Raw genomic sequence first — 19205 nt, 5'->3', positions numbered from 1 at the left:
TAGGAGGAAAAAAAATCTCACAGGGACAAACGTTTAAATTTTGCTGTAAAGTTTTGTTGAAAATAGTTCGGAAATTTGGTGGATATTAGAAGGGTGTTGGGTTGTGATTTTAATTTTAGATAAAGTTAGAAAGTCTGTTGAATTACGACTCTTATATTTCTTGTAACCTTTTAAAGTTAAAAAAACTTGGCGGTTAAAACTGGCATTAATTTGAGTCGGTGTTTGTTCAGTATCAGACATCTTGTTACTATTCCACGGACCACCATAGTTTGATTAACGCTAGATTGATGTTAAAACGTACAATATGGCCGCTTACAGAAATATCAACAGTAAAAAGGTCCCGTTAGTCCACTCTTTGACATTTCTCGTGGATTTTGATGAGCGAATCTCTTAATAGCCTTTCTGACGGTGCCTGCTCCAATAGGTCACCTCATAAACTACATCACTATTGATGCCACATTCTTCGTTTTCTTATAAACACAACAATTATTGTTTCTTTCTGTTGCCATAGTATCAACATCTAATAATACCACTTTATATTTAATTAGGTTACCATAGTATCAACATCTAATATACCAATTTATATTTAATGAGGTTACCATAGTATAAACATCTAATATACCACTTTGTATTTAATTAGTTACCATAGTATCAACATCTAATATTTCAATTTATATTTAATTAGGTTACTATAGTACCAACATCTAATATACCACTTTGCATTTAATTAGGTTACCATAGTATCAACATCTAATGATACAACTTTGTATTTAATTAGGTTACCATAGTATCAACATCTAATATACCACTTTGTATTTAATTAGGTTACCATAGTATCAACATCTAATATACCACTTTGTATTTAATTAGGTTACCATAGTATCAACATATAATATACCAATTTATATTTAATTAGGTTACCATAGTATCAACATATAATATACCAATTTATATTTAATTAGGTTACCATAGTATCAACATCTAATATACCAATTTATATTTAATTAGAAGTTTATGTTATTATTGTTTCTTCAACATGTAATCATCAATCTAGACATTTGAAATGTATTTAGTGACAGAAATATGTAACACGGACAACTTATGGATATCATTCACTAAGCCTGAGGGTGGGGGAGTGGATGGTCGAATGGTTAGCATGTGCGCACTGTATCATAAGGTCTGTACGTGACAAGGAGTAGGGTCACCTGTCCGACCTTGTGGGTTTTCTCCAGGTCCTCTGGTTTTATCCCACTGCTAAAGAATTATTGAAATAATATTGAACCATATGTTGGTCTCGAAATGATCTAATTTGTGTTGAGTGGACATTAAACCCCATCTCTCTCTCTCTCTCTCTCTCCCTCTCTCTCTCTCTGTAAGCCTAAGAGTAGCCTCATTGAAACATGGCAGTTAATAAACTTAGTGAATCATATCCATAAGTTACCTGTATTATTACAAATCTATATCTTTAATTTATTCCTAGCAAATATTCACTGAATATTTTATTTACTGATAAGGTTGGATTATAGTTTTTCGGGAGGAGGGGGTACATGTCCTCCAAATGCTAAAGACCCCTACGTGCAAGCAAATTATAGGATTGAACCGTAAATTAGTCCAGAAATGACCTAGTGTGTATCGAGTGGCAGTTAAACCCCATTTCACTATTTCTTCCTCATTTGTTTTTACAAATTTTTCAATTGTCAAGTGATTTATTTATCCATTTTAATTTGTCACCTGTATCCAGGTAATCTGGTTAATCTACCCGTGTATTATATAATCTATCATCAATGGTCATTACATCTTCAACCAATTAACCTGTCGTTAAGTTCACTCCTAGCCTAATTACCTGTTCTTTGTGAACAGACAAACAGCCACCCTGTGTCATTGTAATTAATAATTGCCTTTGTCTATCCCTTCAACTAACACCGTTCAAATTGGCCTTTATGAAAAAAAACCATTACTGATCATTTTTCTATTTTATTTTAACCAGTGGTCCATAAAATTTTGGAAAATAAAATTTTGTCTATCACTTCAATTAACACTTAAACTACAGTTCAGATGAAAAGTTGTGAAAAAAAAAAAACTACAGATTTTTTTTTTTGTTTTATTTTAACCAGTAGCCCATAAAATTTTGGAATATGAAATTAGACGTGCGAAAATTAAACATGAAATTGTTTTCCGTGGCTATTAAAGTGATTCATCTATAATTTTACACAGCGGTCGAGAATGACTAATGAAAATATCACACCTATACAAGTTTGTACACCAGCAGTTTGCCACTTTCCGTCATTATAGCCCAGATAATGATTTCTCCCTGGAGCCATTCTGGACGAATGCTTAAAGCTGATTGTTGTTTGTAAAGACACAAGGGAATGAAGCCATTTTCACCTTTTTCAGATTTTCTACCATGTTAGTTGTAATAATGAAGTTTCACCTGCTGTTGTTTCTAGTTACTACCACCTCCTAGGCCCTAGCCTTCCTAAAACAATCACCTCCTTCAACTGTGTCCTCTCTCTCGTCTGTCTGATCAGAGAAAGAAATCAAGGTTAACGTCCACTCAACAGAAACTAGACTTTTTCAGAGGGATGTTAAACACTATTTCATTTCAATAAGGGAGGTTGGATGGCCGAATGGTTAACACGTGTTTTATCATAAAGTCTGTCATTGAGTCAACTGGCGTTGTTTCGATTCCCTGGTTTTACATGACAAGGAGTAGGGTCGCTTGTCCAACCTCGTTGGTTTTCCCCCACTGCTAAAGACCCATCTCTCTATCTCTCTCTCTCTCTCTCTCTGATCAGAGACAGAAATTGAGGTTAAGGTCCGCTCAACAGAAACTAGACTTTTTCAGAATGACATTAAGCACTATTTCATTTCAATAATTTGCTTGAGCAAAGGGGATTTTTGGCATTGTGAGGAGACTAAAACAACCAGAAAACATTTGTGAATTTAGGCAGGGGGCCAAACTCCTAGTCACCTACAAGCCCCTGATCAAACTCCTTGTGTGCAATCTGATTATAACACAGATCCTATTTCGTTTCGATTTTATAGTTGAACATTTCGTTTAACTTGTCTTTACTACACTAGGATCTGGAAGAATTGTTATCATTGACGTGTTCTGAAGGATGTGAGGGAATAGCCAATGAAACAGTCTGTTGCGCTGAGCTTTAGTCGTGTTTTGCACTATACTGTGGGTAATCCACTAGTAACATTAATGCTGATTGGTTAATCAAATGTCTGATGTCATAGGGTCAAAAGCCGCTCGTATCACCTCTGACATGACCTATCGCTACGACCGGTCAGATCTTCATGTAGTGTGGGCCATTGAAAGTATAAAAAAATGAAACGAAATATAGATCTGTGTTTTAATCAGATTGCCTTATGTGTGACTTTTATTATTTCAAGTTAATGTGACTTTAAAGTAACATTATTGTTATTAATTTATAAACAAGCTTGTTCAGCTGTTCGTATAGTTAAAACATAACGCCTATATTATGACAATCTACAAACCAGGGCCCTGTTCCTCCAAATCTTAACTAAAGATAAAATCCAAATTTTAGTAGATACTTCAATTTTGATTGGCTAAGCACTAAAATCAGTCTAATATTATCCAATCAAATTACTAAAATTTGGATTTTATCTTAGTTAAAATTTTGTGAAACAGGCCCCAGGCCCCAAGTTCACAAAGCATTTTCAGACAAAAGTTAAGAATTTACTCAAAATTGTTCACCTTATTTTAACTAAAATATAGCCCTTTATAAAACTTGTGTTGTTTTAATGTATCAAATACATGAATAAGAAACTATGTGCAAAGTTTTGTGTTTCTGGATCAAAGATATTTCTCATAAACAGTGATTGAAAGTTGAGTAAATTCTTAACTTAAGTCGGGGGGTTGGGTGGTCGAATGGTTAGCACGCTCGCGCTGTATCATAAGGCCTGTCATTGAGTCAACTGGCGTGGTTCCGAATTCCATGGTTGTACGTGACAAGGAGTAGGGTCACCTGTCCAACCTCGTGGGTTTTCTCCGGATCCTCCGGTTTCCTCCCACTGCTAAAGACCCCTACGCGCAAGCGAATTATTGAAATAAAATTAAACCATATGTTAGTCCTGAAATGACCTAGTTTGTGTAGAGTGGACGTTAAACCCCATTTCTCTCTCTCTCTCTTAACTTAAGTTGGAGAATCCTTTGTGAATTCAGGACCTAATGTTACAAACCTACACATTTCTCAACTACAATGTTTGAAAACCCTGATTCTTTAATTAGTTGGCTACCAGTCAATATAAGGTTTGTATGTACACTGTAACCCGGGTATCATAATGTTGTGTATTTACCACTAATTTCTTTCACATTCATTCAATATCAAATCTTTGTTTAAAAATTTGTAAAAATCATTTAAAATAACCCAAAATTATCTAATTTGTACTTGTGTCCAATTTTGATAATGAGTGTCCAATTTACAAGTTTTTAATTTCTCAATCACTGTTTAAAAATAAATAACCCAATTAATTATTGAGGTATAATGATTCATTTTTGAACAGTGGTCAGGAAGATAAATACTTGTAAATTGGCCATTCATTATCAAAATTAATCAGTCAGCTTAAAACTGGACACAAATACAAATTAGATGGTTTGGGGTGATTTTAAATGTTTTTTTTACGAATGTTTAAACAAATATTTGATATTAAACGAATGTGAAAGAAACGTACACGGGACCTCAGTTTTTCGTCCCGTCCAAATGACTATATATTGTACCTTGCCATGTCCTCCGTCCAACAGTAGGATTATAAGCTGATTTATAAATTTTAATCCAGATTTTAAAAATAAAAATTCTTATCACATTCAAACATTCAAACAAAAATTATTTTGTTATTCAAATTAATCACAAAATGGCCAATATAAAAAGATTTGTTTTCTTGTATTACCATCAAACATCCAGACATAAATTATTTTAATCTCAAACATTAAAACAAAAATTATTTTAATCACAAAATGACCAATATAAAACGATTTGTTGTTTTCTTGTATGACTATCAAACATCCAGACATAGATTATTTTAATCCTAAAATGGCCTACATATCAAGATTCACACAGAGACATTTCATTTTTGATACCATAAATGTTTGCTGTAGACAATGTTTTCGGGCAAGATTTGATTTTTGATCCCCATGAGTTATGAATTAATAAAAGGCTCATTATAGACGTGTTGTATTTCTCCGCCCCGGTCTTTAATAATTCATCAACCACCTCATATTACCACCGGTTCACTCTGGATTCCTTGCTTTATTCTCACCCGGTTTCATCTTTTTATCTGGATGTAAACCTACACCGTTAAACTCCCACGGTAGCCTATTTAGTCAGATGGTGATTTCCCTAATTTTATACCCAGATAAAATTATTTCCATGTTCAGTGATTAAAAGCCTGCATTATAGGGTCCACAGGGATTTGTAAAGATTTAAAAGTTAGAAGTATTGTTGTGTAAAAAGTGTAACAAATGTCTTGTCATTTTTTCTTTGATCATCATATGAGGGATTTATAATAGGGTTAGTGATTTTTTAATTCCTTGCCAACTATAATATTGTCAATACATGTTGTCAATTTTTGAGTGTGTATGACAGTTTATGTTGAAAATAAACATCTCTGATGATCATGGAAAGAACTGATATAGGCTTCTAGCCTGTTGCTCAATACCATTTGTTTATGAATAAAATACTATTTAAATCAAAATTAAATACTTTAAGGGATTGTTGTTAGAGGTTATGTAAAGTTACTTATTGTCATTTGTGTGTGAAAAGGAGTAGGGTCGCCTGTCTCCGGGTCCTCTGGTTTCCTCCCACTGCTAAAGATCCCTACGTGCAAGTCCCGAAATGACCTAGTTTGTGTCGAGTGGACCTTAAACTCAAACTCTCTCTCTCTCTCTCTCGAGCCCCCACCCCTGTCACCTCCATGAAAATATTTTTTGTCCCTAGTTGGAAAAGATTATTTAAAATAAAATCCAAAAAATACAAATAACAATTGCTTTATGTCACCGGGTTCGTTAATAGTTGATTTTATTATTAGTCTGCATACTCTTTGAACCCTAAAAGCCTTATGCCGTTAGGGGCAACATTATCATTTATCATGTGATTTTCCTTGTATTGAATTAAAATAGTTATTTTAGTTTACCGTAAAACATTTTAACTAAATAGCGTTATTTAAAACAATCAACGTCAAGAGCAGATTGGCTGGCATTTTTTATTGGTCGTCAAGGAAAGTAATGTCACGCTCTATCAGGCGTTTTTATAACTTGTTTCATGTTTATAATGGAGCGCCTAATAGCCACTTATATTCATAGTGAAATCATAGCATTACAACTCGTTTTGAATATAATCACTGAATGAAGCTATTGTCTTTAAAATGGATGCAGATAACGACAAGTTTTTTGTTTATTGTCAGTGGCTTTCATGTAATTTTTCCGGTCCATTAGAGGGCGCTTTCTGTACACAATAAACATTAAATATCGGCCAGTAAACATAACAATTATACAGGTTAAAGTTATAGCTAAATACCGATTTAACCCCCGTCAGGTAAAACAACGCCACCTGATTGTTTTAATGGTCGTTAACTCAGGTACTTCAAATCGATTTTGAAATCCATTTACTGTTATTAATTGGATTGGCTGATTTTGATATTCGACCACAGGTATATTTATATTCAATATTATAAAATGTAGCTAAAATGATTATTTAAAATTTAATTTAATTAAGAAATCAAAATATCAGCGATAGATTATCTCACACCTTTGATTCAATAAAAAGATTTAAGCGAAAGTTATAGGTGGTGCTGCAAGGGCTGTGAAATGTTGACCTGTTTTTAGTTCGGGCATACGCCATATAGTGTGCAATATGTACACAGGGTTTCAGCCAGTGTGGGTGTGGGCAAAGAAGCCACTATACGTCGTTCCTTGCCAGGCCCTCCGTCTTGCACATCTGATTAAGGGGAACCATCTCGGCCCACACCAGGATCGAACACGGGATATCCAGGTTAGCAACCAATGTCTTAATCACTGAACCAGAATTTAGATTATATAGATTTGGAACAGCACATCAGATGATCAGATATATAAGACCTGTAATACTGAATAATACACATATGGTGACTTATATCAAATTGAATCCAGAGTGTCTGTCTGTCCGCCTGTGTGTGGGTGGGGGTAGCTAGGAGAGGGAGTAACAGGCCTGGTGGCTGTGGATTACCACGCCAGTGAACCGATAATTATTAATATATATATAAAAAGATAATAGTTATTATAAGTTAAGTCAATAATCTGTCAATAGTTCGTATGTCACAGTATATGGGATTAAACGCTTAAAGGTTTAATATGTATTTAACTTATTGAAAATAAACAAGATGAATAATTATGAGGGTTCTTTTATAAAATGTCAGTGTGTTTGGGATTTTTGTTCCATCCCAACAACTAGACGCTTGTCAGGCTTTAGGTCCTGAGAGAGAGAGAGAGAGAGAAGAGAGAGAGAGGGTTTAATGTCCACTCGACACAAACTAGGTCATTTTGGGACTAACAGAGGACCCGGAGAAAACCCAGGAGGTTGGACAGGCGACCCTACTCTTTGTCACGTACAAACAGGGAAATTAAAACCACACCAGTTGACTCAATGACATACCTTATGATACAAGGTGCACACACTAACGATTCGGTCATCCACCCTCCACCCTGGTCAACACCAGGATCCAACCATAAACCTCTAGGGTCGTAAGTCAACACCAAACAAGGATAAACTATTCAGGTACAAATTAACCAATAATGGATTTCAGGTTATCTTTATATTGTGACACTGGTCAATGTAATTTTGTACCACTAATGGATGGATGGATGAATGACAATAGATTACGAATGAAAGAAGAATGGATACAGGATGTTTCACCACTATAAAGCTTCTACTATTCTGAGCTAGTAGGCTAATTATGTAGTCTGATGGATAGATGGCTGAATGAATGACAATAAAGAATGAATGAAGAATGAATGAATACAGATTTTATACCCATCAGTCTTCTGCTATTCTGAACTAGTAATTTTGTAGATCTAAACATTTTTTTTTATAAAAATCCCTACGACTGTCACAGTTTGATTCCAGACAGTCTGTATAATTATTGACGAGATCCCCTAGTTCTACTTTAACCCACCTTTCATAACTTGCTACAGTTATATAAAATATACACACACACATTAGACTCATCTTCACTTTGAACTATTGGAATGGTTTGAACTGAATGTCGTGGTTACAATCGGAAGTTGGCCTGTCTAAGGCTAATGGACTAATGAAGCTTAAAGGGTGAACCTCTCACGTCAGAAACTGACAGCATTGTCCAAAATTAGCCATTAACAGAAGCGGAGAAGAATTTTATACGAGGATAAATCTGAGTCCATTAGCTCGGAGAATTATAATAAAACATTCCATTCTCCAGAAACTATTTCAAGGGACATCCTTTTAGATGACAAATCGACAAGTAAGGTCTGCTGTATTTTGCGTAGTTTTTATTGAGGGATAATTTGATGATCCATTGCTTGATGTAATTTAGGTTGATAATATCGGACCATTTTAATAACGCAGAAATAATATAATTGGATGGGATTTTTGTCACCAGAATTATTAGCACTTTACAAATAAAATTATAATGACAGTAATAATAATAATTTTATTTTCTTGGAGAAAATCTGATATCCGACTAAAAATTCTGTAAAATAAATGAGTATGTTTCCGGTTTGCTAAAATGTTGTTGATAACTTTAAAAAAAAATTTATATAGAAACTTTGTGCTTTTGTAGGGTGGGGGTGGGGGCAGTCAAAATCATTTGTGCTGTTAAAGGATGGGGGCCAGTCGAAATCATTTGAATAAGACTTGGCTGAAAGAAATGAAATGAAATGGGGTTTAACGTCCTACTGTTCCGCGCCTATTCTGGGCTAATGAAGATGGGCATACGCCATACAGTGTGCTATGAGGGAAATTTTGCCCAGGCAGCGGCACTATCGCCTACTCTTATATCGAATTCCAACTGCCAAGGGATCTTTTACGTGCATTCTAATGTATACACGGACCTCGGTTTTTCGTCTCATCCGAAGGACTAGACAGCTGTCCTTGTCAGGCCCTCCGTCCTGCATCACTGACAAGGGGGAACCACACCGGAAAATCTGGATGAACTTTCTCGGCCAATGCAGGGACCGAACACCCGACCTCCAGGCTAGCGAGCGGTGCAGGACGGGGGGTGGGGGCTGATAAGGACAGCTGTCTAGTCATTTGGATGGGATGAAAAACAGGTTCTGTATAGCTCGCACGTTGACGTGCACGTAAAATATTAAATAACCCATTCCACCCATAGTACACTGTATGGCATATGTCCATCTTCATCAGCCTAGTTGGTACAAAAGAATAAGCTTACATTTCCGAAATAACAAATAAATTTCTATAATTTTCTTTTTAGCGTTTCTGATGATAATGTTTTATTATAATACAAAATGTAATATCTGATGACGTCCAAAGATTTCATGCAAATATTCAAAAATTGATATTGTTTGATCAGAAATCGTTGGTGTGATGTTACACTAGAATGTGACGAGGAATACATGAAAGCCGTTTCTCTCATGGGACGGGATAGAATATAACTCCTATATCCTATCATTCTGATTGATCTGGTGGCCTATTGATTTATTTACAAAATAATTGCCTGAGGGCAATTCGTCAGGTATTTGTCCGATTGATCCACAGGTAAAAATAAACACAGTGGACTGACTCGTGCTTTAGTTTTTAGTCGCATGGCGAAACAAATTCAATATTTGTAAAATAATCACGGACGCACACTCATATCTGATTGTATAGAATGTACATACTCATATTCCCTCTCCCTAGATCCAGTGTTTGGTTTTTATCCCTGTTTTGTTTTCATTCTACTTGTGACCGTGATTGAATCTAGCGAAAATATTAAACATAAGAATGGTTCAGTTTGATTAAGAGAGACGTGTCATCGTTTGTCACAACCAATCGTGTGCTATTGTCTACCTGCAAACTATTCTTTATATTAATGGTCGTGTACCGTGATTTTTATAATCGGCACTGTTGATAATTCTTAGTTTATTGTTTCCCCGTTCACAGTTGGTCGAACATCATCAATAGCTAGTCATAAAACTAGATGTCGAAGACTACAAGGTTTATCTCTTCTCTTATCCAGTATTGATTTCTGAGCTGAAATTTAACAGAATATCAAATACCGTTTATACGCTTGGTAAAGTTTTACGAGTTATAATTGCTCGTTAACCTGTGCCGCCATTTTAACTACTATTACAGGTAACGGGGACAAATTATTAATCACAATTGTAGAACAATATACAACAAGGTATTAATTGTCTGTCTGACTAAATGATGAAGTTGCCGATGACAAGTTCACGATTGAAGAGTATTAGAGGTGTTCATTAAATGGTAAGGGGTTAATCACAGACAATCAAATCTATTGGTTAATTTTCGTCTAATGAGTAACAATTTCGGTACAGAAAAAAGGTCATTTATTGATTCCAACTGAATTGTTAAGTTGGGAATAAGTATGACGGAACAGAACTCATTTCCTGTATATAGAAATCTCGTCCGATATCTAATGCATCTGTCAACATCATGGCCATCTTGTGATCGTTAAATATTTAGTTTATTATGAGGGTTGTTTGAGGAGTTTCTCGTTAAAGGTGTGGCTACAGGTTAATGGTACAGGTGACCATTGATGCTCCACTCTGAACCAAGATATAAGCGTTTTAATTTTAGGCCTAGCCTCGATCATCATTACTGAAGTAGGTATGATAAAAAACATAGTCTTGATTATCCATTTTTGGATTAAATCATCAATGAGCGTTGAACAGCAAATCGGATTCAAATCCAGTGAAAATCTGACACATAAGATGCCATTGAGAGTTGATTATTGTCTTTTCATGTTAATTAATGTCTAATTAATAATTTAGATAACATTTCAGGCCTAAAGAAAGACCTGCAATAGGCAGATTTAGCCCTTGCATAATGTATGTTTAAGTACTCTGCAACATTTCATTCCAATTTTAAACATGCATTATGCAAGAGATAAATCTGCCTATTGCAGGTCTTTCTTTAGGCCTGAAATTTTTTCTAAAGTATTAATTAGACATTAATTAACTGATCCAGGCCATAATTAACTCTCGATGGCATCAGATTTTTCCGATATTAAATAGATTAGAATGGTTCAGCGGTACTTTGATTTAATCAATATGGAGGACCGAGGCTTAGATTTGATCAACCAGTACGGTGGTTGAAATTATTGCACACGTCTGTCAAACCTTCAAAGGCTAATATCTTCGCTTGCCATAGAGTAATTTGAATGAAATTTTCAAATTATTCATTTTACATATCTACTTTCGAACTATTATAGCAAGAATGGCTAGTTCTTTATCTAAATCTTACATAATGTATCTTTAAGTATCGATTTCTTACTTCACGACCATTGGAATAAACGTCTTTTTCATATTTCTGTATATCTCGTTATGGAGAGTTGGGTGGCCTAATAGTCTAATGCATAAGGTCTGTGATTGAGTCATGTGGTAAGGTTTCGAGCCCATGCTTGTTTGTGACAAGAAGTAGAGTCACCTGTCATACCTAGCTAGAACCTTGTGGGTTTTTTCCACGTCCTCCGGTTTCCTCAAACTGCTAAAGACCCTTACGCACAGGTGAATTATTGAAATAAAATTGAACCACATGTCAGTCCTGAAATGATGTAGTTTGTGTCAAGTGGACGTTAAACCCCATTTCTCTCTCTCTTTCCAACCCCGCTAGAAAGTAGAATCACCTGTCCAACCTCAAGGGTTTTCCCATGTTCCCCAGTTTAATCCCACTGCTAAACAGGGCTGCCGACAACCAGTATCGCAGCGCAATTTGCGATGCATATTTTGTCCGTTGCTAATCAAAAATTAAAATCTAAAGTTTTTGATTCGCAGTAACTGCGAATCATTAATATGCCTGTCATTTTGGATATTGACACAAGGATAATCCACATTTGAAGACTAGAAGGCTTCCTCAACACTTTCAACGTGTATAAAATGTTGAATAAAATTTTATAAACAAAACTCAATTCTCCGTGTGACATTTTCTTCTCAAACTACCCAGACACAATTCATTATACGGTACTATATAATACAGGGACATAACTCTATGAATAGGGACTATTAAACCGGAAATAGGGAATCAAGTTGTACCACTCACGTTGTGAGACATCAAGTAATTATATCGTATTCATTTTGAAAGAAATAAATCCAGTGTTCCCCCACGTATTGTAAATAAAATATAAAAAAATAAATATATGTTAACGTATTGTAAAATGATAAATCAAAGTAAAAATTCCCGTAAAATATTATTGTTTATATCGCGTGTGTCTAGTTAATCGAGGTGCGACCGATTGAACAAAAATAGTAATACACGACAAAAAGCAGACGAAATTGTTTTCTAACGAAGATTTCTAACGTAACGAAAAAATAACAATTAAAATGATTGGGGCTTCGGAAGTCATTGTCAAAAATTGGCTTCATACATAAAACCCAACTAAATGTCTACATCACATTCACAAACTATCACAAATACTTGTGGCAGTGCTAAAAAATCTAAGAATGGAATCTAATCATATTTGTTATGAACTAAAGTAATATCTTGTTATTTAGGTGTTTTATGTTGAAACTGAAAAACTGCTAATCAATTTTTAAATTTGCTAATCAAATTTGCAAAATTGGACTTTTTGATTAGCAGTGCTGCTAATCAACCGTGAAAAATTACCGACAGCCCTGCTGCTAAAGTACCCTGCTCGCAAGTAAAACTATCAAAATAAAATTGAACCAAATGTTAGTCCCAAAATGACCTAGCCTCCCTCTCTCTCTCTCTCTCTCTCTCTGATAAGAAAGGGTTGTTCCCTTTAAAAATAAGGACATTGTACTTGTGTTTTACCTTATTTCCGTGTGATTTGCGAGAAAATGAATTGTGTTACAATAATCAAATAGATTCACATAGAACCAGATCCTCAACAATAGATGTTTGTTTTCCTTTTTACATCCAATATTTATGTATAATAGTTTACAGTAACTGATGTCATATGATACAATCAATTTCTATAATAAATTGAAAACATCAAATATATACAGTACTTTATAAACATTATTCATTCTTTGGTTCGTTTCAATTGATCAACCGGCAGGGTTGGATTAAAGGGATGCGGGGGGGATGGAGAGGCTGCAGCCAGGGGCCCCGATATTAGAGGGGCCCCCATATTAGTTCTAATAACCTATGATTTTAAGACATAACATGCACCTGTCTATGCAAAATTTCCCTCATAGCACCTTGCATACCGTATGCCCTTCTTCGTTAGATGGGTTGGCGCTTAATGGAACAATAAAACCCTGTTTCATTTTGTTAGTTTTATCTATATATTCTTGTCTTATCAATTTATACAAGGCTGGATATAAGGCACCTGCCATTTTATATGTCACCAATTTTATTGATATTCTTAATACATGTCCAGCACAAAGTTCAAAATATCAGATATTGATTATAATTCATGGAATCATGCTGGGTGATTTCATACTACATATGTGGGGGTGAAGCAGGACGACGAAGCATGATTCATCTGGGGGGTTGGAATGCCAATGGTTAGCATGTCATTGAGCCAACTGGCGTGGTTTCTAATCCCTGGTTGTACGTGAAAGGGAGTAGGGTCACCTGTTCAAACTCGTGGGTTTTCTCCAGGTCCTCCGGTTTATTCCTACTGCTAAAGACCCCTAAGCGCAAGAAAATTATTGAAAGCTTGATTTGCCCACGGCCCAAATTTGATGGCCTAAAACATTCATACTGGTTTATTTTATACCACGAAGTGTGATGACTGAACATACATACGTACACACTTTGATTTTATTTGTATCTCATCAGGATTTTCCGACGTGGTTTCCTCTTGTCAGTGATGCAGGACAGAGGGCCTGACAAGGACAGCTATCTAGTCGTTTGGATGGTTACGAAAAACCGAGGTCCCGTGTATACATTGGCGTGCACGTAAAAGATCCCTTGGCAGTTGGAATTTTGATATAAGAGTAGACAATAGTGCCGCTACCCGGGCAAAATTTCCATCATAACACACTGTATATGGCGTATGCCCATCTTCATTATCCCAGTTCGGAGCAGAACAGTAGGACGTTAAACCCCATTTCATTTCATTCAATTTATTTGTATCTGTAAATTTGGGTATTTTTTATTTTTTCAGAAACACCAATTTATTTGATAAAAAGAAAGCTGACGACCCATCACAGCTGATAACTACGTTTGAAGTTACAGAGTTGGTTGGAATCGTTACGTTGTTATATGGGATGTTGTTACATTCAGGAGCTTCAATACGAGGAGAAGCGGCGCCACCAGATCTGCCAGCGAACACGTTGACCATCACGATTACTGGCTTACGAATGTTAAATCACATGGCAACGCTGGATCTTAATATGTTACAGGTTCGTAACTTTTCTGCTTTTTTTACACCCATATATGGAAGCCATGCCACTTGACTCAGTGACAGACCTTATGATCTAAGACAAACTCATTAAACCATTCGGGGAGGGGGGGGGGGATGGCCGAATGTTTAGCACGTGTGCGCTGTATCATACGGTCTGTCATTGATACAACTGGCGGGGTTTCGAATTATTGAAATAAAATTGAACCATGTGTTAGTCCCGAAATGACCTAGTTTGTGTCGAGTGGACGTTAAACCCCATCTCTCTCTCTCTCTTTCTCTCTCTCTCTCTCTCTCTCGCTCTCTCGTTAAACCATTCGGCCTCCCAACTCCTGCGACAGTTGGAAATCTGTTTAAAATTTAAATCGTAGCACACTGCATTGCGTCTATCTGATCAAAATACAGATCTGTATTTCATTTCGTTTCCGGGGGTTGGATGGCTGAATGGTTAGTGTGTGCGCGCTGTATCATAAAGTCTGTCATTGAGTCAACTGGCGTGGTTTCGATTCCCTGGTTGTAAGTGACAAGGAGTAGGGTCGCCTGTCCAGCCTCGTGGGTTTTCTCCGGGTCCTCCGGTTTCCTGCCACTGCTAAAGACCCCTACGTGCAAGTGAATTATTGAAATAAAATTAAACCATATGTTAGTCCCGAAATGACCTAGTTTGTGTTGAGTGGACGTTAAACTCTCTCTCTCTCTCTCTCTCTCTCTCTCTCATATTTCGTTTCGTTTGTTATGCTTTCGATGGCCTCTACTACATGAATATCTGATCGGTTGTAGTGGAAGATTGTGTCAGGGTTCAAACGAGTGGCTTTTGACCCTATGTCGTCAGACATTTGATTAACCAATCAGCATTGATGTTTCTAGTGAGTTACCCACAGTTCCGTGCACCTCATGCCAAAAACTCGCTGTAACAGAGCGTTTCATTGGCTAATCCCTCACGTCATCCACAATGCGGATTATATTTATATAACAACTTTTTCAGATGCTAGTTTTGTAAAGATTCATAAGACGTTAAAGAGCCAAACTCGGTTATATTTTGGAGAATAGAACTGCTAAGATTTTGTGTTAAAAGGCCTTTAATTTCTCTACCTAAGGGCCGAGCAACAAACTCAATATATGTGATACGTTTTCAAACAATTTACACCTGCCTGTCTTCATCTGGAAATAGAGATCGGTGTCCCAAGCTGTATTATATGGTGTCTGGATAAAACCAGACTTTTGTTTTATGAAAATAACGCGTAGGTGAAATTTACCTTTCGTTATCAAGTATAGCACGTGCTTCATGCACTGTATAGACTTTTAAAGGAATGGCAATAGATTATCAGCTCACTCAACGAAAGAATTGACCCAAAATCTTAAAAGGGTTATGTGTCCGGATAAGTGGTTTTGGCATTCACGTCTAAATGACTCAATATTTTCAGACATGGTAAATACACCATTCCTCTATATTTTGGCGTTTAAATTTTATGCGTACACAGACTTTTATTTCTGAAACTCTGTTAAAATCAGAATGGTCCCTTTATACTCCATTTTTCATTTCATTTACTTGATTTTAAAACTAGGCCCTGGCTGTACATATAATAATCTCCTCCCTTATTCCAACTCTAAATATAGAGGTTGGGTGGCCGAATGATTAGCGAGTGCGTGTTGCATCATAAGGTCTGTCACTGAGTTAACTGGCGTGGTTTCGATTCCCTGGTTGTATGTGACAAGGAGTTGGGTCGCCTGTCCAACCTCGTGTGTTTTCTCTGGGTGCTCCAGCTTCCTCCCACTGCTAAAAACCCCTATGTGCAAGCGAATTATTGAAATAAAATTGAACCATATGTTACTCCCGAAATTACCTAATTTTTGTCAAGTGGATGTTAAACCCCATTTTCTCTCTCTCTCTCTCTCTCATTAAAAGTGTAAGACCTTAAATTCTATTTCATTCCATTTACACCATTTTAAAACTAGGTCCTGGCTGTACATAAACTGATCTGACTTATCATGGTCATAAAGCCGATCTTATTACAACTCTAAATATTATCACGATCATAAAGCCGATCTTATTCCAACTCTAAATATTATCACGATCATAAAGCCGATCTTATTCCAACTCTAAATATTATCACGATCATAAAGCCGATCTTATTCAAACTCTAAATATTATCACGATCATAAAGCCGATCTTATTATCCGGTCATAGAAGTCGGCCCCTCAAGATTATTTGTCCTATTTTTATTGTAATTCTTGCTCTACAGAATATTTAAAAGTACAAAATGGAAATAATATTTGTTTCATATACAATATATTTTAATGGTTAAGAACTACATAAAGAAGGAAAGACGACTTAAAAATTAAAATAGTAATTTTCAGACCTGGATTTTACTTTAGACAAAGTACCGTGATTAATTTTACAATATGGATAGAAGATTATACTTATATTTATTTACGTTTTTAAAACAATCGGTTCATTTCAGTTCATCTTCATTCTTTTTTTTTAAGTTTATGGCCTCGCTTTTCTGATCCCGATAAATAAAAAATCGATATGAAATGTAATAAGAATTAAGCTAAGAAATGTTTTGTGATTTAGGAGTTTAGTGTTTAAACTTCGTGTAGGACACAATATCACTAAAATCGGATTACTTTGGGTATTTAACAAAGTCAATCGGTTCAGCAACCTATTTTTCCGTTACTAGCAACATAGTAATACAAGTCAGTCACCATTAGTTGCAATAGTCTGCCAGTTGACGTTACGATTAAGAGCGTCCAAAAATTTAACAACAATAAGGATAATAATCCGGATAGAATTTTGGAAAATGCTAAAAATTAATAAGGTGCTTTTATAACCTGATATCCCTTTATAACCAGTAACATGATGTCCCTTTATAACCATTAACCTTATGTCCCTTTATAACCATTAACCTTATGTCCCTTTATAACCTGTAACCTGATGTCCCTTTATAACCAGTAACATGATGTCCCTTTATAACCAGTAACATGATGTCCCTTTATAACCAGTAACATGATGTCCCTTTATAACCTGTAACATGATATCCCTCTATAACCAGTAACATGATGTCCCTTTATAACCTGTAACATGATATCCCTTTATAACCTGTAACGTGATGTCCCTTTATAACCTGTAACATGATGTCCCTTTATAACCTGTAACATGATGTCCCTTTATAACCTGTAACATGATATCCCTTTATAACCTGTAACATGATGTCCCTTTATAACCTGTAACATGATGTCCCTTTATAACCTGTAACCTGATGTCCCTTTATAACCTGTAACATGATGTCCCTTTATAACCTGTAACTTGATGTCCCTTTATAACCTGTAACCTGATATCCCTTTATAACCTGTAACATGATGTCCCTTTATAACCTGTAACGTGGTGTCTCTTTATAAGCAGTAAAATGATATCCCTTTATAACCTGTAACCTGATGGCCCTTTATAACCTGTAACCTGATGTCCCTTTATAACCAGTAACCTGATGTCTCTTTATAACCAGTAACATGATGTCCCTTTATAACCTGTAACCTGATGTCTCTTTATAACCTGTAACATGATGTCCCTTTATAACCTGTAACGTGATGTCCCTTTATAACATGAAACATGATGTCCCTTTATAACATGAAACATGATGTCCACTTATAAACAGCCACCGCTCTAATTTCCTTTAAAACCAACACGGAAAATTATCTAGTCATTTGGATGGAATGTAAAATCGATTCCCATTTGGCATTGGAGTGCACGTAAAGGAACCCTTGGCCGTAAGAATTTGATGAAAAGTAAGTACATACTGTCCAGACAATATTGCCATCATATCACTCTGCATGGTATATGCCCTTCTTCTGTAGACCAGTAGGACTTTTCAACCTCATTTCATTTCCTTTAGGGTTTGGTTGCCAAATAGCTTAACGTGCGCATTATGTCAAGTGGCATGGTTTTAATTCCCGGTTAAACATCCCAATGTACAAAAAGATTATTGAAATAAAACTGAACTAAATGTAGGTCTCTCTCTCTCTCTCTCTCTCTCTCTCTCTCTCTCTCTAACCAAATCTTTTATAAAATAAATAAAGAAGCAGATAAATTGTGCACTGTTAACCTTAGACTTCCTTCATCCACCCTGTATTACTGTCAATACCTACATTTTATATCACAATATGGTTTATTTCACTGAAATATTCCGAGTCAGGGGTGAACGTAAACATCAGTCAATCTTACCGTAATCTTAGCCTGTTTGTAGCTCTATTCTATCTCAATTACTGTTTGGCATTCGGAATTACATGCTACAGTTTTTAAAATAATATCTCACATGTTTCCATTTTTATTATCGGAATTCAGTTGAAAAATAAATAAAATGATTTTTCTTGTTTGTACTGAAGGAATTTTTTAAAAACAAGTTTTAAAAAAAAATTGTTTAACGGATGCTGTAGACTATCTGAATGATTGTGTTGAACAGGAAAAATACAGGAATAATTGTTCACTGCATGAACTCTTCTAGGAAATGAGGAGTGATATCCGGTGTTCTACACTAGATATATCCTGCCTAGTGTATGATACTTGTCAATACTTGTAACTAAAGGTGATTTATAGTAAATGAGAAGTGACATCAGTTGTTATACATGTAAAGTAGGCATATCCTGCATTTTGTATGACACTTGCCACAACTTTCAACTAAATG

General features: G+C 35.7%; 1 protein-coding gene across 1 annotated transcript in view; it reads left to right on the top strand.

The window, feature by feature from the left end:
• LOC126817265 (S phase cyclin A-associated protein in the endoplasmic reticulum-like) overlaps positions 1-19205 on the top strand; it is an 82192-nt gene that overhangs the window by 16455 nt on the left and 46532 nt on the right. Inside the window, exon 5 of the mRNA XM_050544079.2 lies at positions 14293-14530. Within this exon, the coding sequence (XP_050400036.1) occupies positions 14293-14530 (238 nt within the window). The remainder of the gene's footprint in view (positions 1-14292; positions 14531-19205) is intronic.

The sequence above is a fragment of the Patella vulgata genome, chromosome 4 (genome assembly GCF_932274485.2).
Source record: "Patella vulgata chromosome 4, xgPatVulg1.2, whole genome shotgun sequence".
Lineage (NCBI taxonomy): Eukaryota > Metazoa > Mollusca > Gastropoda > Patellidae > Patella > Patella vulgata.
Note: the sequence above shows the minus strand (reverse complement) of the source record. Positions and strands in the feature narration are given on the sequence as shown.